This window comes from Toxotes jaculatrix, chromosome 4 (genome assembly GCF_017976425.1).
Source record: "Toxotes jaculatrix isolate fToxJac2 chromosome 4, fToxJac2.pri, whole genome shotgun sequence".
Taxonomy (NCBI): domain Eukaryota; kingdom Metazoa; phylum Chordata; class Actinopteri; family Toxotidae; genus Toxotes; species Toxotes jaculatrix.
This window is the reverse complement of record NC_054397.1, coordinates 5041763-5064647: the sequence shown is the minus strand read 5'-3', so window position 1 is coordinate 5064647 and position 22885 is coordinate 5041763. Positions and strand designations below refer to the sequence as shown.

At 40.6% G+C, this 22885-nt stretch overlaps 1 protein-coding gene across 1 annotated transcript; it reads right to left on the bottom strand.

Annotated features, from left to right (window-relative positions):
- Positions 1 to 172: 172 nt before the first annotated feature.
- Positions 173 to 20413, bottom strand: LOC121180602 (noelin-2-like). Its single transcript, XM_041036162.1, has 8 exons — positions 20231 to 20413; positions 15042 to 15191; positions 12657 to 12812; positions 8067 to 8286; positions 7456 to 7562; positions 2461 to 2637; positions 2207 to 2380; positions 173 to 967 (listed from the first exon to the last, which is right to left on the bottom strand). Exons 1-8 carry the CDS (start codon positions 20372 to 20374, stop codon positions 647 to 649), a joined length of 1449 nt encoding a protein of 482 aa, XP_040892096.1. The 5' UTR covers positions 20375 to 20413; the 3' UTR covers positions 173 to 646.
- Positions 20414 to 22885: the final 2472 nt, after the last annotated feature.

Genomic DNA, 22885 nt, shown 5'->3' with positions numbered 1-22885 from the left:
TCACCACTCTTCCTGCTCCGCAACAGAGAAAACAACAGTCTTGGCCAAGTTTGACAATAAGGTTTATTGAATGAACAACCATGCTGACTGAATACGTCCACGATCACATCACAAACCCAGAACATCTCCATCAGGGCCGTCGTCATAGCTCGAGGTTTGAAGTGATCAGAAATTCAGTTCACGAGCTGCGTTTTTTTTTTTTCTGGACAATTCAACCTCAAATTCCAAAATCACTTCTTGAGACACGAGTGGAATGAAACCTAACAGAATATGGATGAGCTCAAACTGTCTGACTTCCTTCTTTCAGTGTCCCTGTAGCACAGGCAGTTAATTTTCATCTTCGCCGTGATGAATACTCTTGTCTGTGACCTTTAGACTGGTGTTCAACAACCGTGTATTGTGTCTAGTTATTAGCTCAGTGAGCTTTCGCAGTCTAGAAGTCATTCAAATTCAAACACAGATAATACTCATTTTCCTGTGGACATGAATGGCCATTGTGTGTGTGTGGGCGTGTGTGTGTGTGGGTGTGTGTGTGTGTGTGTGTGTATGAGTGTGGTGCAAGCTGCAGTACCCTTGAATAATCTGTCTCCACATCTCTATTATATTTCTATTTTTTTTTTTTTTTTACCATTTCCTACGTGTCGATCTATCCGTCGCTCCGGATGACGTGAAACAGTGTGACATTGTAAAGGACCTGGTGTCCGTTGTTCCAGGTGTACAGCGCTCTCTCTCTGGGGTTGTAGTCCATCATGCTGATGTGGGAGTACTGGTTATGGAAGGGGATGTCGGTGTACTCGTACGTGGAGGAGTTGGTGTGGTAGGCGAAGTGGACCTTGGCCCCAGCCAGGTGGGAGTTGGTGACATACAGGGTACCGCAGATCATGAAGGCTTCTCCCGCGCTGCGCTTAGGAAACCCTGTGTCCCAGCTCTGGAGCACCTCTAGCGAACGAGGGTCCAGACGACTCACCTGAAGACACAGAAAGAGCGCGTCAGTCACAGACATCACGAGATAAAACTGACTGCGGAGATGAGAAAACTGTGGTGATACTTCCTGTTTTTAAAGTCCTACGTTAGTTGAATTGAACGAGAAGAAGCCTTTTATGTCTGTCCAACTCTCTGTTGTCTCCACTGATGGACAGCTACTGAGTGCACTTAATCACATACTGCATAAGTGCAATTTTTTAAAAAAATCAATCAGGCTGATAGATTGGCTGATTTTCCTTTACTGCAGACATATCTGAATCAGCACATACACCAGCTGATATGTAAAACATTTCAAAGATATGTTTAAAGCACCCTGTCTGCCAGAGAGTAAGGACTAACTGTCAAATGTCCTGCGCAGGACATAACTTTGTCATAATTCTGGATATATTGATAAAAGTAAAGTACAATGTGACAAAGCAATGGAAACAGACCTGGTGAATAAAACATGATGTACATGAAGCATACGACCTAAATGTCCACTAAACCTTCTGCACCACTGTAGCAGGCAGAAACATCACATCTGTGTGGAGCAGTGAGGAGACTGTAATGTTCCTAAAATTCATTCATTAAAAAAACATAAATGCCACATTCCCCTCCACGTTTTCCACCTCGCTTGAGGTCTGACTGGAGCGAGCTCTTTTAACTACGTCACGTTGTTCCACCCTCTTCCTCTGTGCTGGTTTAATGACACCCGACTGGGGTGCAATCGTCGCCGACTGTTTATCTCCATGAATCAACTCCTAATAACTCCTAACTAATATTTGTAGAACAGTAGTGGATGGAGATACATATTAAGAGGTGTAATTGTAACTTTCTGAGATGGAATAATTGTGTGCCTAAACCAAGTCTTAACCCTCAAACAGCCCTTTGAAGTTAAGATGCCAAAATGTGGTTTGAACCAAAAATTGTCTACACAACCTCATAAAGGCACATACACACTCACACATGCTCTTTCTTGTCCCCTGGGTATATACAGGGGATAGTAACATGAGCAAAGAAACTGTATTAAAATTGTGTGAGGACAAACTGCGACACACATGCTGTTCATTATGCAAGATTACATTATTCAGTGCAGCAATGTCTGTCAGCTTGTTTTAATGGATTTTTAAAAACCGTGGGAGTTTATGACTTCTGGAAGGCAAAACAAACCTGTTGACAGCAGTAACTTTAATTTTACAGTACAGTGAGAAAAGATCTTCGTATTCACAGGTGCAGACTGTACCATTATGTTTCCAGCATTTGGGATGGTGGTGTAGACAGCCCAGAGTCCCGTCTCATCAGCCATGAGGTCGATGTCAGAGGATCCTCCCCAGCTGTAGGGGAAAGTGTTGTTGTATCCGGCTCCGCTCAGGCTGCGCTGGAGCAACACACTGCGAGAACGGAAATGGTACTGAACCTGGAAAAACAGATGCATCCACGTCTCAGTCTGGTCTATCTGTTAATCCTCCCCTTCTCATATCACAGCCAGCCTCTTACCAAGATGTTGCTTTGGTGTTTGTTGTAGTACAGTGACCCGTTGTAGACCACGTGGCCAGTTCCTGCCCAGGGGTGTGGCAACAGATGCTGCACAAAGTTTTGGCCTTTGGTGAAATCCCCCATGGTCCTGTACTCCAACACACGCCTGCCCTTATAGTAGCCGTCCATCGACCACACCTGGTGGAGGAAGAAACAAAACCCGTTGGTTTATCTCTGATCTTACCTCCCTATTCAGGACGCAAAACACAGCATTAAATAACATTGGTTTTGCAGAGAGATCCATAATGGTCACCTGCCATCTTCACCAGAAACTGGCCAATCAAATCAAGACAAATTAGTAGCTCTGAAGGGACGATGTCTGAGTGTCTGCTAAACCCCTCACCTGTACAGCGGCTGTCCAATCATAGCTGAGCAACTGTAACTAGGCAACTCCAAGGAGTTTAGAGCCATGCTTTTTAAAATTTCCAAAACCAAAAGCACACGTGCAAAAATGTAAGTAATGGGTTAAACTGTGTGTTTGTCTGTATCTAGCATAGCTAGCTAGCTTTAGCCTGAGTCTTATCCAGCCTGGTTTCTGGTCAAAGCAAAAGTTAATTAGCTAACACTTGCTAGCTACAGTCAATAATGTGTGCCGGCAACAGCTGTCATTTTAGACAATAAAACTAATGGTTGCTAGAAAGAAATGAGAAGCCTCCTTTTCTTTACCTGTGGCTGAAACCAAGGACTCATTGTTTGAGAAAAATAATAATTAAAAAAAAGCTAAGAATTTTAAATGGTAAATCACTATCATTTTCATTGTTGCTGAGTGAGAACAGAAAGCTTGATTTCCTATATATTTTGTATATAGCAATATATTTTTCATATTTTTTCTTTCTAATATGAGAGAACATGTGAATTTAAAAATAAGTTACCTCTCTTGTGATAATACTGATGGTGATGGTGGAAAAGTTTTTGCTTTGTAAACGTCTGCAGTTTATAAAATCCTTGCAGGATTTATCCTAGGTATGGAGGACTGATGTCCACCTCCTCAATCAAATGAAAATGAAATGTAAAATCAGATAATGTGAGAGTAATGAGAAGTTGTGTAAATATAGGACGGGGGAGGGGTCGACGGTGAAGGAGAAAACCATCAGCGATCACTGGCGAAACAAACGGACAGAGACCGAGAAACGATGAGGAGGAAGAAGAAATGAGATGGGAAGAAAATTGAGCCTTGACAGCGTGGAGGATTAATTACCCAAAGAGGGATGAGAGGTGAAACAGATGAAAGAAAAGAGCAGAGAGAGCTGGGAAGAGAGAGCATTGTTGGCGAAAAAGATGCTCGTTATTCCCTCTGCAAAGAGAGAAAAGTACAGAGGGCAGAAAAGAGCGAGCACATGAAAGGATCTTTTTTTTCCTGGGTCAAAGAAAGGAAAATTTCTCCAGCAGTGGCAAGACCATTTTTTAAAAAAAAATTACACTTAATTTGTCGTCGCAGTATTTAAAATTCACACTGAATTAGAGACTTTCGGACAAAGGTAACTGATTGCAGTGATTCTGAGGGCCTTCAATAACACAGTGTTTGAGACTCAGCTTGTGGTTTGCAAAGACAATGAAACAGCCTGATTGCTGTCTCTCTCTCTCTCTCTCTCTCTCTCTACCACCATCAAGCCTTCTCTTTCTCCTCTCCCTCTACATACTTCACTTTCCTCCCTATTTTTCTCCTTGCTTCACCAGCTCATCTGATGAAAACTTCTGTTTTAATTCCCTATAAAACAGTGTTTCAAAGGAACACAAGTCCCTTTGTTTCCTGGCAACTGTAATCTTCTTGCATTTGAATGCACCATTTGCTTTATAAACAAGCTCCAGACGCTGATTATACAATGAACGGTGCGTGCAAAAGAGTGTGCGGGGAGTTTTTTGGTGTTTCTTGAACTTGCACCTTAGTTCCAGAGATTGTTGAACCATATTCTTTCTGCATCTTGCATTTCCTATGTGCGTCTTTTTCCATGTAATACCAAAACCAAATTCCACTAACTCTGGTCTCATGACCATTAGAGTGAAGTGAAATGAAGAAGGAAGGAAACAACCACAGGAATGTCCCCCAGTCGACCTTGTGTTCATTGTCCTATGGCCAGCCCGGAGAGGGGTGTTCAAGACTTAATGCAAACACAATAATTGCTCTATTGTTTACCTGTGATCACTGAGATGAAGGATAAAGTGATTGTTGTTGTGATGAGTTTTCAGAACAGTGCAATCCTTCCTAATAGAATCCAATGCGCAGTGTTTAGGCATCTGATAAGCTTCCAAACACACTAATCTGTTTACTCAAGCTGGACTTCAGGATCATATTTCTGGATCTCATTGGTACCTAAAACACCACATCCCCAACAAATCAGCATTTAATGCAGCGCTGTATTCAGTCTTGATGCCCACTAACCCAGATCAAATAGCAAATAATCATGACCTAATCTACAACTCAACTCCAACCACAGTCAGCAACGCTGAGGGAAACGCTATTTGAAGAACAGGACTCTGACAGACGACTGGCTCAGCGAGGAAACGCTGTCAGAAAAACAGAAAGGGGGAATTTTGTGCTAAAAAAACACTCATTTGTCTGAGACAGCTAAAACCTCATATTATCTTCAGCTGAACTTCGCTAAGCATGTCTACATAGAACAAGGAATGTGGATTTTGTCACATATTTCTCAGCGTATTCACACTAGAAAGGAGTCACTTCAGTATAGAGAACAGAAATGATTACAGTGACCAATAATCCATTAAAAATTCAAACCCATCTTTAATGTCTGCCGCCACCTGTCTTCTTTTCTGTTGTTTTTCCTTTTTCTTTGCCTCCCTTGCTTCTTTCATCCCATCCTGCTTGTCTGTCCCGACTGTTCTTTTGATCAACCTTCACCCGCTCTTTGTTTCTTCCTCTGTCTGTCCACCCCCTCTTTCGTTTTCCTGTCTCCTGTCCCTGCTTCACACCTCTTCAACATCCGTCCCCATTTCTTTCTCTCTCTCCCTCTTGTTTGCTGTGTTTCTCTCATCCTCGCTCTCTCTCTCTCTCTCACACTATCAGCAGTGACATCTTGACAGATCAGGGGATATCCACACCTCAGCAGCTGTTCTCAAATACGGTGACAGGTGTGTGTGCAGGCGTGTTTGTATGTTTAAGTGTGTAAAGTACAATGCGTGCACACACACACACACACACATTCACTCACCGATGAGCTAATGAAGAATTCATAAATGCCAAACTGGGACCCTCTGCAGACACTGTAGTCATGGATACCAAAGGATGTACGCGAATGACTTTACTCATTTTGACTCACTGTGTGTGTGTGTGTGTGTACTTGTACTTATATCTGTGTGAGGACCAGGTGAGTTATAGACCTTAAGGAGTGAGGACATGCCAATGAGTGTCCTCACAAAGATAGAAGTACATGTCTGTGTGTGTAGCTGTGTGTTCTCGTATGTGTTGCATTGCTTCCATGCAGCTTTAGCTAATAAGACGCAGGTTGTCCAGCCTGGAAATTAACTGATGGCTTTCTATGACTTCATCTGACTTTATTTTTTTTCTGGGGAAAAAAAAAAAGAATTAAACAAATACAAGCACACAATTATGTTTGCCAGTTGGTCGGTGATGTGTCTGATGCTCAGTATCAGTAACCTTATAATAATGACCTTATGAAATATCAAAAGGCTGCAAAAGGTCATCTCCACGTCAAGTACATTCCTAGGAGTGTTCACAGACATCATCATTGTGTGCTTCGGAAGGCAGCAGTGAAGCAAAGAAAATATGATTTAGGCCATGTTTGTAAAATGGTAAAATATGCGCCAACAGTAGCTGGTCTTGTAGACCTGCGATAGGTTTTCCATTAGGTGGCCAGAAACATGACTCATGGGCCCAAAAACGTGTAAGCATTTCCAAACAGAGGGTTTTTTGGTGTGTGCACCCAGTAAGAAAATTTCATAGAACTGAATGGGGATACCATTTATTAACACGGTATCTAGTTCAACTTCATATTTCCATGGTTTAAACAATGGTACATGCCTGAATTTATGTAATGATTTTGTCCTAAGTGCTTCAGAATTTGCCACTCAATCAATCATTCACACGCCCATGGCAGCAAGCTACCATGCAAGGTGCTAGTTGGACCATTGGGACCAATTTGGGGACATTTCAGCATGTGAACTGGGTCACACGGCCTACCCTGTGAAAAGTGGATGACCTGCTCTTTTTTTTTTTAAATCGGCACTGTAGCTGTCTTATGAGGAAGGAAATACATGCAACACGTTTGTCAAGTCTAAAGGATATACACACGTAAGAAACACTTACCAAGCACAACAGTGTTTGTTTACAAGAAAATGGCAGAGTTCCTTTGAGATGAAAGTGGTAAATTACAGATTTTTATAGTTTCACTGGCTTATTTATCACACAGATCCAAAAGAAGCATATGCCGTATATGTATAAACTGAACTTCTTGTGCATTGCTGAGTGTCATGAACAGATTCACACCTTATATATGGCATTAAAAGACAGCATCAGAAAAAAATGTTCCTGTTCTTGGGACAAAGATGCAAACGGACAGAGGGACTCATAACCCTGTAACTGTAACAACAGTCAAACTGGTTACTGGGAAACGCAAGGCGATAACTGGGATACTGTTGCTGTGTATAGCTCCTTTTCATCACCAGGGAGAAGCTCTAATAGAGAACAGCCAGGGGTCACCATGGCGATATAAATCACACCTGGCAACTGGGAGACAGTCGCCTTGACAACTAGCTTAATATGCTCTCCCTTAACAGAGTATGTATGTTTGTAGGAAATGGGTGAAGCTTGTAGTAAGTTGAGACAAAATTCACAAAGGAGTCGCGTTAAAAGTAAGAAAGAGACAAAAAACACATTAAGAAAAATATAGTGTGTCTATCTTGTGTCCACTTTACATCACCTGCTTCACTTGTCATGCAAACAGACAGACAGACACACACACACACACACAGTACTCCTACCCTGCTGTCGGAGCTGGGAATCATGGCGTCAGTCATCCAGGAGCCAAAGCGGGACCCCGAGGCTCTCACGGTGATCGGTCCGCTAACTGCAGTCAGACGACCACAACCTGTTAACAAATGATGAATGTGTCGTATTAAATCTGCAATGAAGATCCAAAATATTGTGAGTTTTATGTATGCAGTATGCAAATGGAGAAGATGAACAGTGTGTGCTCATGTTTTGTGGTCTGGAGTGAGTGACGTTGCATGTCAAGGTCACCTGGCCAGCTTGTTTATGACATTTATGTAACCACCTGCCATCTCAACTCAGTTTACCAGAATTTCATGAAATCTATTGATATAAAAATACGTTTGTGCCCCAAGCAGGAGCAGTAAAAGAAATATGTTTCCCCATCGCAAAACAATAACACAAAGAGACATGACTGGAAAGACAAGGACGTCTGAAATGGAATCCTGTGTCAGGACAGTTGGGTGTGTATGTCTGTTCCACATCAATTCTGACTATGAGTGAAGTTTTAATTTTGGGTAAAAGCCTCATTTTATTGCATTTCTTGCTCATAAGTCAAACTTTTTTGTGCATTAGTGAGTATTACTTCCCCTTTGGAACATACCCAGTTTGTTCATGCAGCTGTGTAGCCTGGTTTCCAGCAGCAAAACCCTCTGCTGAAGCTCCTCATAGTCATACGCTCCGATCTCTTCCTGAATAGCTGTCAGGATGACTGACAGGTTGAGGAGCTCGAGTCGCAGGGTGGCCAGCGTCTGCAGGTCCAATCTGTACTGCTCAACCACTGACAGAAGGGGCCGTAACTGAGACATCTGGCCCTTTAACTCCTGTGGGTGCATTAAAAGAAGGAAGCAAAATTAGTTAGAGAGAAGACGTGGAACACACTTATGTGGTTAAATCCGTTACAGCATTTATTATTCTCTCTCTTCCGGGTGGGGTAGCTTGGAGTAGAGCCACTGCTCCTTCACAGCCAACTGAGGTAGTTATGCACCTGCTCAGGACGTCCTCTGAGTGTGACTACTTCCCTGTCAATGAAGTCTGGGTTTGTCTAACTGAGAGGAGACCCCAGAGAAGACTCATTCAGCTAATTATGCTTCCTCTCGTCCTCACTCCTCCATCCTGCAGCCTATGACCTGGTAATTTGTCAAGCAACTTCCACCGGAGCTATGAACGAGGAACCACAGGTGCATTTTATACGGATGTTTTTTTTAACAGCCCTTAAGTGTGTATGTGTATTCAGTGTATTCAGCATGAATATTAATTGTATTGCATTATTGCAATGCAGTAGATTAGGAAAAAACTACCCATGGAAACAAGAATAACATTTCCAACAGCTAATCTAATGCCATTATTCATAAAATAAAAAAAGGATTAGAAGTTTGTATAATGTGTGCTTTTACACATCAGACATTTTTTTTTTCCTTTTTCTATATACAGCTGCACAGATTCTGTTATTATTGTCCTATAATGCGCTTGAGCCTGAAATATTGCTGTTCACAGTCAATTTCTTTTTTTTTTTAATTCATTAGGGTCCGAGTCAATTAATTAAATCAGTCAGTTCTCATCTCAAAATTTAACACACTTTCATATGATTTCTTAAGTGGGCTTCAGTGAGGCAAGTCTGAGAACACCTCAGGTGCAATTAACAACAGGTGCACCATGCAGGAAGCCGCATGGTGCACCTGTTGTTAATTAACTGATGGGCACTCGTTGTTGGTGAAAAGTTAAAAGAATGCAGCCACAGAACTGAAAGACCACTGCACAGCCAGGATGTTTTAGTTTTACTTTGAAAACTGAATAAAAGGAACAGTCTAATTGATTTGGGTGTGCTAACCCTTTTTGTGCTTTGTGGACTCTTCAGTTACACTCTTCAGTTTTGGTTGAGCGTTTTTTTTTTTTTTTTTTATTCTGCTTAATTAGCTCTACACATTTAACATTTAAGATGCTGTGTGTCATGAGTAATTGCCATCTCCATCCTTGCGTCTCTTCCTCACATCTCTCAAAGGAGCTAAGATGCAAGGAAGAGAAGCAAGTGAGGGAAGCAACAAGCCAACGTTAGCCAAATGGAAAGCCACCCCCCCCAAGAACATGCTGGAGGGACCACATATCCCATCTGGCCTGGGAACGCCTCACAATCCCACAGGAGGACATGGAAGATGTGGCTGTAGGAAAGTATGTCTGCGCTGCTCTGCACAGATAGCTGGCACTACACCCAGATAAGCAGTGAAAAATGGATAGATGAATCATTTTTTGCATTTTGGCCTCCCATCCACAGTTAAAGACAGCTTTTTCTATCACTGAAAATTGATCTTTTTAAAACGCTCTCATACTGGATATATTTCAGCCAGTGTGGATGGAGACGACAAAACATTTTCTGCCATCAGCCTGAAGGCAGATCAGTATTTAGAGCATGAATTATATGTATTGTATGTACAGCTATATATTGCAGCAGGATAAAGGGATTTCTTTACATATCTCTTTTATACCTGTGTTTTAGCCTCAACACTTAAACGTCTTTTCACCTTTAAATCCCTCCAAAAAACAGTTTGCCGTGTCGAGAGAGGAGTTGGATTTCATAGGAAAAAAGAGGATTTAAAAAAGTGTCAAAAGCAAAGACAAAAAATCATCTTATCATCTCCTCAGAACATCTCACACCCCCGCACACAAGCACAACAACACATTCAGGAAAGAGGCTTGGCAGTCAGTCAAACACTTTGTGTGTCTAATCCTTTCCCTGCTATCTTGAAATCAGGACCTAAATACTTTTCTGACATCGCTTCAAAACATTTTTTGAAGCTGTGGCACCAATTTTTGTACATGTCATAAGAGCATAGCGTGAAAATCCTGTGATAGCTCGGGTTGATTTTAAATTTTGCCACTTCATCCTCACTGATTGGTACTGGCATCCTTATTTGGATATAACTGTAGGTTCATTAAGTACGTATTAAAAATCGATCTTGAAAAAAAATCTCATCACCTGTAACATAGTAAACACTTTACCTGGCTAATCCCTCCCCTGCCATGTCTCCGATGTCTCTTCATCTTCATCTCTCTAATCTCTCCCCTCCAGTTTCACTCTTTTATCTCTCCCCCTCTGTCTGCCTGACCTTTATTTCCTCTCATCCCTCCCTCCTACAGGGAAAAAATGGTAAAATGCAATAACACATTTTTTTTTTTATTGCTCCCTTTTCTTCTTAATCTCTCTCAGGTTTTCTATCAATCAATCTATCAGTTTGTCTTCATCTCTCTGTTTGACATGCCCTTCTCCATCTCCCTTGCTCCCTTCCTCCTGTGGGATAAAAACAGTCTTTAGTTATTGATAAAGTTACTGTAGATGCACATAAATATTCACTAGTTCTGCCTCTCAGTGCAAAGGCAAAAGCTTATGACTGTGAAAACCCCCAAGGAGCAACAAGCACACACACACACATACACATACTTGTCTTACATTTGTTGTGAGGACACTCATTGACATAATGCATTCCCTCGCCCCTCACAAATAAATCTCTAACCCTAACACTAACTTAAACCCAATTCTTAGTCTGAAAACAAACAGCCCTTTGAAGGTGTGTCAGAAAGTGAGGACCAGCCAAAATGTTCACACTCTCCCAAAAGGTCCTCATTCTGTAAGGTCTCTCACTGGTCCTCACAAAGATAGAAGTACACACACACACACATACACCCACAAACTAACTGTATAAAAACTTAAAAACAGACCCCAGAGCCCCATGATGTTGTTAAGAAGATACTCGGCACAAGATGAAAGGCAGAATGGATTTATGGGGAGGTGGTAATGCTCTCTATTTGGGGATGTAAGGAGTAGTGTGTGTGTGTGCGTGTGTGTTTGTGCGTGCATGTGTGTATATGTCTGTTTCTGGACTTCCTATGGAGCCTGTCTCGGGTTCAGATAGAATCTCATGCTCTTAAATGAGCTTTTAATTATATTTTTAAGTTGATATGTGTTATGTTTGCTGTTTGCAATATTACGCTGAAAATACACTTACTTGCTTTTTTGCAGAGAAGGCAAAAGGTGTCTGTACCTGTGGCCTGTACGGTAAATATGTAGCTAACGTCAGCAGCTAGTTAGCTTAGCTGTTGCAAGGCAAACAGTGGGGATTCAAGAGGTTACTGCTCCTGGCCAACAAGTAGTCTTCAAAGAACAGCCAACTGCTGTTTTTACACTCCAGTTTTGTTTATGAATCAAGTACACAAAATATGATACATTAATCTATTAGCATTAGAGGTGTTTATAGATGGATTTTGCTACTTTTGAAAAGAGCCAGAATACTTGTTTCCCTGTTGATGCTAAGCTAAGAAACCAGCTATTGGCTGTTCTGTAGCTCCATATTTACTGTGTTGACTTGAGCGCGGCATCAGTCTATCAGTCTTCTCATCTAACTCAGCAAGAAAGTGAATAAGCATACTTAATAAAATGTTGAATTATTAATTCTGTTAATACTGTGAACTTCCCCTAGGGGATGAATAAAGTATGTCTATCTATCTATCTATCACTACACACACACACACACACACACACATATATATATATATATATATAGCATCTCATTAGAAATTTTATTTCCATTACCTTTTGTCATTCTCTTTGCACTAAAGGAAATGAAAAATCAATACTTCTTAAACAAGAGTCTATCCCACTCTCTATCTGAAATTAATATTCCTAATTTAAGAAGTGAAAAACATTCCCACAATAAAAGGCAATACTTATCCCGTGATATCATCTTACTTTATCTGCAAATTTAAAGCACTGGCAACAAACTGAAAAAAAAGAAAAAAACATATGTTGTAGATAAACTCCCTCTGCTTTTGTGTGAAAATATTATGTAAATTGTGTCATTACAACTGCATTAAAATTTCAAACTCAGTCCAGGCAGATTATCCTTCTTTTATTGGACAGCTCACACTCCTAATGTGTGCAGTGATGCTGCAGTTTTGCTGGTACCTTCTGTACAAGACACAGCAGACTTGAAGTCAGCAAATTGACAGCTTCAAGACAAATTTTGTCCCCTTTCTGAAAGATGCTCGCGTGTCTGAGTGCAGGCAGGAAACTTCAGTTTGGCATGCGTGAAATCAATGTTTTCACACCAAAGGTTATGTGTTCCCTACAGCGACCGTCTTACACTGTGTGTGTGTGTGTGTGTGTGTGTCTGGGTGTCTGACTGTGTGTCTGTGCGCGTACCTGCAGGCCCTTTGCCGTCAGAGTGCGGGGGTTGGCCACATAAGTGTGTAAACGTCCGTCCACTCCTCTCAGCAGTGGCTCAGAGTCTCGGACGTACTGCAGGTCTCTGGATGTCCGCAGGTCTACGACCTCCATGGACTGACTCACATTCTGAACCTAACACACACACACACACGGTTGGTATCGTGAGTGATTATTGCTAGCAACCTGTGTTGCAGGAAAAGCTTATGATTGGTTTTGGCTTTTTGTTTCCAAACACCTGCTGTTTACCTATATATATGGGTGTGTGCTGATGTGATGGAATACTTAAAGGGTTAGTGCACAGATTTCACCCAAAAAAAACAAAAACCTTGTGATATCTAACCATGCAGACAGTTTTGGTTTTATCTTCCCCAGAGATATCCATCTATGAGATTTCTGCTTCCATCCTGTCACAACTGTGATAAAAACTGAATTTTATTTGTGCTAGTTTTCCAAACTTTGTCTGTCCAGAAACATTATCCCTGTTTCTTTGGTTAATCCACAGAATACACAGGCATCATTTAGTCTTCATTGTCTTTAGATATTTCGTTTCAGTTTTGGGTCATTTCTAACATGCAATTTAGAACGTGTGCTTCCAAGAAGTGATGTATGACCTAAGTGAGTTTGATTACTGTGCCACTGTGACAGTACTGACTTAATTATTTGAAGAGACTGTATCAGGTATCTTTTAAATAAATTTATTTTCAAGACAAAAAGTCTTCAGCGGACCAAGCAGCTCTGTGAGGCTCTATTTTGGCACAGTGTTGTTTTAAGCTAAATGCTAACATCAGCATGCTAACATGCTCAAAATGATGTTGTCCAGATATTTCGCTATAAACTACAAATAGAAACCTTATGAGCAAAGAGGAAAAGCCATGGCAGAAAGTGGCTCCACTTTCAACCCCGTTTCCACTTTAAACCATGTGGATTATACAAAATATTGGTACTGGTAACACACATTGCTACTGAATTTTCTTACATTAATTCTTTGAATGTAATTTTGTAAAGCTGTGAGTACCATAAAAAAAAAATTCCTTTCACCTCAGTTTTAAAGTGGAGGTGGCAGAAATCTCAGAGACAGATGACAAACAAAACTAAATAAAAGTGTGAGAAAATATGTTTTTGGGCTACACACAGATGTTTAAGGTGAACGCACCCTTAAGAATTCCAAATACCTTGACTCAACGACATGATGCAGAGACAGATGATATTTCTCTGCGAGCGGCATCTCATTAGATCCACTTAATCATTAGATTCCCACCTACAGTGTGTTGTGGTATAAAGACACAATAACTCCCACGCTTCTTCTCATTAACCATCCTGAAATGCTACCAGGTATTTCAAATTCATTTTGTTATTGAATGGAAAAGCAAGAGTGAAAAAAAACAGTCCATTATAAAAATGACCCAGATATCGACAAGTGACATACAAACAAACAAACAAACACTCAGGCAAAAACCCACCCACACATCTCTCACTGTAACACATGCTGGGGAGGCCAGAGACGAGCGGAAAATCAGAACACGCAAACACACACACACACACACACTCGCAGTAGGATCTAGGTGTCACTTCCAGAGACACGCTGAGCTAATTAAGATTCATAAATACAAAACCTCCCAATAGAAACTGAGAGGGGAGAAAGGGGATGAATTTCTGATAGTGTTCTTGTACCTTTCTGATTTCTCACTCTTTTTGCGTAAACAGAGTACAAGATGTAACACCAGCAGTGCATGAAAAAAAAAAGTTATAATCATGATGATGTCTTTGGTGTGATGTGGCTCACTTTTACTTTGGTGAGAATTCAGGATGTATATATCCTGATGTGTGAGCCCTGCAGTAGTGCATGCTTTGAGAAATGTTTGCTGGCCTGATGGCGTTCAATATTTCATCAACTTCTGTCACAAATCACTTTTATTTCTCTCCCAGGACATACATCGACAGAAATGTGCTTACGCAGTCACATCCATATCCTCACATAAATACTCACATATATGAGAACACAAACATTCAAGCATACAAACACACATAAACAGAACCCTACCCTGCAATATAGAACAAAGTGTGTCTTTCCCACCCATCTGTATCTGTCAGTGTTTCCTTTGAGTTTAAACTCTTTTGGCATGTTGAATGACTGCAAGTCTTTAGAGGATATAGCTACTGATGTATCAGGGATACATCTGTCAGTGAAACCTGAGAGTGTGTGTGTGTGTTCATGTGTGTTTCTGCAAGTGTCAAAACAAAGAGACAGTCCAGTGAATATTTCATTCCAGTACGCTGCCTTTCCCCTGTGCTGCATCGCAATTCTGACCACTGAAACATGCGGGGACGCACTCTGAGTCAAACAAAGACACAGGCACACACCTGTTCAGTCAGCAGGCGTAGTTGTCGACTCCGAGGGTCTCGTTTGCAGAGGTTTCGTGCCGGGGCGACCACCGTGCACACGCACCTGCCATCAGGATCTGAAGCCGTGCTGTACACCTGCCAGCCCTCCTCTGAGCCTGGATACAAACCCTGCAAACGAACAGGCTGTGTTAATGAAGACACTGCAGGAACTGCATGTAAGCTGCGCATTCAACAGAGAAGAAGGTCAGCAAAGTAAAACACAAACTAAATCCTGTGTTTTTATCGTTCTGTTTTTTTTTTAATAGCTCACAATTTTTGAAGATATCAATGTGATTTCTACTAAAGTTGAAATACGCCTTCGTAAATGCTTTTGAGTCTGAAAACAGTTTTTCTAAAACTCTTCCAGTAATCACTTATAGCTTTTAAGGCATAATGTCTAATAGTGATAAAACAATAAGTCAATTAATAGATTTATTTAAAAACAAATTTCTTTGATCGATAAGTCAGTTATGGGGCAAAAATGGCTAAAAAAAAGTCACTGGCTGTAGCTTCTAATGTGAATATCGGCCCTTTCTCCTGTTTAAGGTCATTTTAAAGATCGTTGGATGTTGGACTGTCACCACAGAGTCCAGCTAACTGTGACCGGCATTTTTGACATTTTATACACTAAACAATTATTTAATTGAGAAAACAATCAAGAGAAATATGATTGTTACTTGCAGCTGTACAGAATGTATAATATAAACAAAACAAAATCTCATTTGTGTCCTCTTCCACACCGCTTCTATCATGTGCAAACACCACAACAACAACACAACCATGAACACTGGGAAGAGAATATTTTGCACTAAATCACATCCCTGAGGAGCGGCTTCCCTTCAGCCTGCATACAAATATCTGCCATACATGGTATGTGCTCAAGCGAGACATACAGTGTGGTATAGGGTACAGTATGTCAGAGACTGTGTTCTGTAATGACTGCAGAATGTCCATAATTTAATATGGCATCAAAAAGGCATAACAATTCCCATTACTAAGGCAGGAAAGCATGCTGTATTTCTTTAATACTAAATTTAACTCACAGCTAAAACTCAATTTTATACCCTTGTAAGTGTTTACATGTTGTAGTTTTTATTTTTCTTATATTTGCTGTATTTATGTTGTCCTGTGTTTATCTGTTTTTCTGCAGAACCGTGTTCCAAAGGACACAATGAGTCATACCACTGAAGTACTTTCCTTTGTGCATTTTCTCACACAACACATATTTGCTCAGCATCCCAGCCTGCTATTCAGGTCAGGCTGTAGTTAGAACGGTGGACAAATGTTTTCCTTTAAAAATGTTTCGGTCTGATTCTATCTCCCTGGTAAATCTCAGTACGGTTTCAGGAGCTCTCAACTGGGCACGTGCTGTTATTTAAGTGTCCATTTATTTTTGTAGAAAGGAGAGTGCATACTCCTTGCACTTTATTGCATTTGACTGCACCATAGACAGTCAGTGTGCAAATTGGATATTTCTCATTTGCAGCTAAAATCAGCTGTGACATCTTCCACATGTCTGTGTCCAGGAAAGCTAGCAGGATAACTGGAGAGTTTCCACCCTCTGCCTCCACAGCCGGAGCTGCTGTGCTCGCTGGCAAAAAGTCACAGGCTCCCCAGAGCTCCCAGAAACCTGCACAAAAAAATTTTTCTAACCTACTCACTGTCCATACTAATGCTCGAGTGTGCTTCTACTGCGTGAGCTGGTACTACTTCATTCACATATCAAATACATATTTCATCGACATATGTTTTCTTAGGACTCTTCTGTACCCATTACATTCAACAAGCAAATTACAGACATACTCATTTAAGTAGCCACTGAAAACCTTATTGCTCTGTTACATTGATGTTACTTTGATGTTATATATGTTGAAATTAAAATACAACAGCAAATGGTGAAGTCTGAATTTGAAAAACGTGATTTTAAGTAATCTTAGACTCACAAATTCAAATAGAAAATTAAAGAGTTCAATATTATATAAATATATATATATTCAAGTTGCTGAAATTCAACCCAAAAAACTCAAACTCGAATGTCACAGCTATCAAGGATCCTTCTTCCTCTTGAATTTCACTTAAGTTAGACTCTTAGTTACTATGACTGGACAAAAAAAAAACTGAAAGTGGCTATAACTTTGGATCACGACTACTGTAGTTCCTCTCAGTTCTATGATGCTTTATAGCATTTCAGGTCATTGTTATGCTGCGGTATGCTCTAAACGTGGTGAGTGACTGGTCGACACAGAGGAGCATTTTGCAGATATTTCCCTCAGGAGTTGGTGGAAACCAGAACAGAGCTTACATTCATCAGGTGGCAACTAATGGCTAATGTTGCTGTATCTCTGGATGCGTAAATAGACAACTCTTTGTTAATGGGTTCGTCTTATCAACACCACATAGTTTTCAAAGTAATGCTACAAATTTAGTGGTATTTAAACGTTAACACTAAAGTTCCTTCTCTGATTGCAATTGCTATGGCCACTGCAAATATTTTTGAATGAGAACATCATGCATTTGTTGAGGTGATTTTGCCTGCACTACACAGGAAGACACACACACTTATTAATAGTTCTAAAATACCACCTCAGCTGTTACGTAATGACGTGTTTCTTTTTCTAATTTTTTGGGTTATTTGGGACCTCGTTAGGTAGTGCTGAGGTGACAGCAATTGCTCCCTGGGGTCTCAAATTTTGGACCCAAGTCACCTCACATTAAATTAGAGAACACGTGAAGGCAAGAGCCCATTTTAGTCAGATTTAACCAGGTCTTCAGTTTGACCCACTTAGTGTTAACATTTTAGAACAATGTAAAGGCACACTCGAGCTCAATCTAACACACACCAGCCCGTCACAGTAATCTGGCTGCGAAGCTGCCCTACAAACCCTGAAAAAGAATAACGACAGAGGAAGAAACTGGGAGGATCAAGGCGCATGAGGAGGTATGGGGAGGGGAGGTGGAGGCCTGGAGCAAAACATCTGATAAATCAATCAGCAGGGTTTGGTGCGATAACCTTGAAGTCCAGTTTACAATGAAGCTGACGTGTGGGGTTTAAATGAGGGGGACGTGGATGGGATGAGAATATAGGCATCAGTTGTGCCTGCTGCTCGATGTAATTAAATGGAAGAGGACGTACCGCACCTAAGGGTTCATTTCACACAAGGGAAAAATGATAAAAATCTACTCAGGCAGCTCAGCTGATTGTGATCAGTGCAAACAGAGAGAGAGTACAGAGCTAACAGAGCTAAATTCCTGAAAGAATTCAACAGAGGCGGTACAAGCAGGTAGGCAAGTAACATACAACACTCAAAAATGGTGTATGTTTAAGGTAAGGGCTTGTTTTACACACAAAAATCTAAATGTCCAATGCCGTCAGCTAGCTAAGTGATCCCAAAAACAGGTACTCGTTCCCCAGGGGTAAGTATGCATTTGCCAGGGGTTATGTGGTAAGACTGTGGAGTATGTCGGCTCATTTGAAAAATAATTTAACTAAAAAATAAAAACTAAATACAAATATCTAAAAATATATACATAGCTACATACTGGGATAACTGTAACACCGGAGCACTACACGCATGAATACTAGTTAGCAATCGAGCAGCGAAGTTGCAGAAGTAAGCTACAAGAAATGAATGAACAGTTCCAACAGTTAGTTGAAAGTAATACATAATCGTTAGCTAAAAGTAATGGATAAATGGTTGACCAAAATTACTAAGACTGAAACTAATAGATTGATGGCTAAAATAATAAGCTAAAGGTAATGGATAATGGTTAAAATGAATGGCTAAAAGAACGGCAAGAATTGTTAAAATACATAAAAGATATGAATGAACAGTTCAAATATATGGCTAATGCTGGCTTCTGCCACTAAAAACGAAACAGTTGGCAGTTCAAGTGTATGAAGAAAATATTTTAAAAATAATCACTTTTATATAATCAAAATAAAATCTGGTTTAAAATCTATTCAAATGAGCCCATTTGAAATAAATAGCGGGTGTGTTGATGGAGGGGTATTTGAGGTCATCTGACAGGGCTGGGGAGGTGAATCAGACACAAAACATTTGGGAACTCCTGATCTCGTTCCCAATTGTATTTACACATCATCAAACTGACACAGAGTATATATAAAAAAAAAAAAAGAAAACAGCCTAAGATATCAGGGGTTTTCTCTCTATTGTCTCCCGAAATAGCATGAAGTAGCAACACTGCACATCTCCATCTGTCCTCAGCCAGGGCTTGCCAGCGTGCGTGAGTGTGTTTGTCAGTGGTTGTGTGTAGGCGTCTACTTGCATGAGACTGCATGCACTTTGCTGAACTTGCAAAGTCCCACCACATAGCAGCTGTGAGGTGCCTCCCGAGCCAGAAAGCTAAATCATGCATAGCCTGGGCACGCACAAACACACAAGCTCACACACACTCACATATACACGGTATATGTACAGAGTTAAGAGACTCGTGTGTGCAGTGGTCCAGCATCTACATGTCTGGGGTTGCCAGGGTGTTGCTAGGGCAACAAATTGCTGGCTGTCCCACGGGTGAGTCAGCCTTCCCCAGGAGAAATATCACCCCTGTAAGTCAGAGAAAGAGCAATCCTATCACCTCTGTGTCTGTGTGTGTGTAGTAGTGGGTGCATACTGTACATGTGTTCTTTATGACTCACATTAACAGAAAAGATTATTTATTTATTTATTAGTGCTATTTATTCTTCACGTTTGCACCGACTCTGCTCTTTCAAATTATGCTCCAAGTCTGTGCTTCTGAGCACCTTTTCTTTTCTATTCTTGTACCTTCTTTGCTCTATTTTCTGCACCAGTTTACAGATCAAATATCTGCGGCATGCAGACAAAATGTTCCTGATTGTGTTGATCCCTAAATTTGACTCTTTGTCCCCTCTAATTTTAGATATTCTTGATATTTTTGCTGCAATTAGAAACCAGCAGTTTGTCTTTGTCACATTAGAGTGATTATTATCACAGTTATTGGGTGGTAAAATGTACAAAGCAGTTGACTGACAGTACATTTAGAGAACACAAGATAACTTTAGTTGCTTAGACTGACAACAAACGCTTCAGTCTTGTTTAACTGACAGATTGATCAAAAAAAAAACTTCATACAGTATATTCATATGTATGCATTGTGTATATATATATTTATATATGCATTATACATACACTGACGATCCGCTCATGTGTGCCCTCAGAGGAGATGATGGTTCCATTGAGTCCGACCAGTGACGGCAGAGTCTGGGACATCCAGTTAGTTACCATAGCCATGGTGCTGAGCACCGCACCAATCTTTAACATGGGAACACTCATCCTGATGCACACACATTCATACACCACACATACACAAACAAAAACTCTGGCTGGCTTTTCACACACAGTCCAAACTGCTGGCAGCAGTCATGCTAAAAACAGCAGGTACACAACATGATGCTACAGGTAAAACGCTGTGCACACGCTCAACAGTTCTCAGGTAAAGAATCCAAGTACAGTGCTTTTCTGATACAACCACAGCCGGGATTGTCCCACTGCTGAAGTCTCCACTCCTACACTGCCACAGGTTAGAGAATTAATCCTGAATCACAAGCCACTCCGTATGTCTCCATGTGAAGATGCATCAAGTCCAAATATCCAAACATCCAGCTCAAGCTGCAGGAGATGCTCCTGGAAACAGCTGGTTTGTCCGACTAAGCAGTGAGTGTGTTTCCTGGACCCCTTCCTTCGCCTGGCAGTAAGATGCTGTGGCTGAGCCAGCGCCGCTCTCTTTTATCCACTAACTCTCTGCCTCTTCCTCCCTCCACCCTCCTTCCCTCCCTTTCTCTCTCTCTCTCTCTCTCAGACACACTCCTCCATTTCTCAGACTCATTCATACTGTCACCTATTTTCTCCTCTTGAACAATATCTGCTTAAATGAACAAGCAGATTAACATAATATATGAGGTAAGGTGGCAAAAGCCCATTCAACATTTATCCTCTTTTCTTGCTCTCTCCCACACGCCTATTCTTCCCATTTTTTCCTAATTTTGTATTTTCATCTTCATTGTAGCCAATACATTCCTTTCTTCTCCGCTCTGTTCATTGTCCCCCGCTTCTCCTTTATATTGATTAAATGCAAACGCCTACACGAAAGCACAATGCTCTGGACTGACCTGTCCTTGGTCTGTGTGTGTTTGAGAGTGTGTATCTGTGATTAACGTGCATTGCAAACTAACACAACACTGCCACCATGTGGCCAGCGATGACTCCAGAGGACAAACTCAGCATGCAAGTTGCTCCATACCAGATTTGATCAAAACTTGAGAGGAAGCACAAGATGTTTAGAAGATGTTTCCTTGATCTGTGTCTGCAGCGTTTCCATGGAAGCAACAAACTCCCAAAATAAAAAGCAGCATGAGTGCCACTTCAGTATTTTGCAGTGTTTGTGTCTACCTGCACAGAGACTACAAATCAAAAGGAGCTAGTTAGTAAATATGGTACAGAGCATAAGATTGTCCCAAATCCATACAACATACTAATTATATACAGTATTGTTTAATAGTTTTCTTAGTATAGATTTTGCAGTTGGGTTTAAAAAAATAATATAAACTATACAAAACTATATAATATGCTTTACTTTGTCACTTTGTTGTGTCCTTTTGCCACAAACTGAGCCTGCCTTTTTACAAAATATGGAAACAACCACAAAGAACTATATTACACCAAAGAAGAAAATATTTCATGTTTTACATGTTATATAGTCTGTGTATTTAAATGTTCAGTGTGTTAACCAAACTGAATATATTCACAGACAAATAAATGTACAGTATATTATCCTATACAGTGACCTCAGTTATTATGGGGCAAAGTAGAGACCCATCACATGAACAAATGCGTTGTAAAACTCTGTAAAAACAACAATAAAAGAAATCCAAATAGACTTATTAGGGATTTGGAAGCACAGCACTGTGTAAAAGTACTGTCAACACCAATCACCTACATTATATAGAGTATATTAAAAATCCATTGTATTTAACCTTTTACAGCGGGGTCTCTGAGACCACAAGCTCAAATACTGTCATTTTCTGTTGTGAACTTCTGCAACATGTCATCAGTTCAAGATAATAATCAAAAACAATAATCATAGAACTGGGTAATATCATGAAGTATCAAGATGATGAAACAATTTTAAATGTGTATTTTGAGCTGTTAAAGAGGGCGGAGGTGTCCAAGACCTCCTGCAGAGCATTGGTGTTAATAGCTGATGTGTGAGAGCGTTTCTCATGGCGGTACATCAAGATGAGCATCTCTTTACTGCAACACAACTACAAAAGAACATGGTTGTTCTGTGTTTCACGCCTGGAGCGATTCTGTGTCGACGATTCAACTAACCATCACTAAGTGTTTTATTGTGCCTTTGTTCTCATCAGTGGTTACACGATCATGCTTCCCTATCTCTGTAAAGAGCCCCCAGGATACACATGGATTATACATAAAACAACCCTCAGCAAATATGCTGAGCTAACATGAATATTTCAATCAGCAGCACTTAGGGGTAACACAGTTGTTGGGTGATGGAGGAGCACAATAGAGCTGATATGACAACTGAGTGGCGTTAAACACCAGCAAATATTATATTTATCGAGTCCTTCTTATGCTGTGGATCCATGAAGCTGTTCATTGCTTTAGACACAGGCTTTGCCTCCACCCTGGATCTTTCTGAGATCCAGCAAATGGAAATTTTCCAAAAGACATGTTTTTGGGAGATTTACAGTAAACACATTTCCCATGCAAACAAATGCGTGTTTCATATATTAAAACTGAAAGAGCATTACTACCCTGAACTTC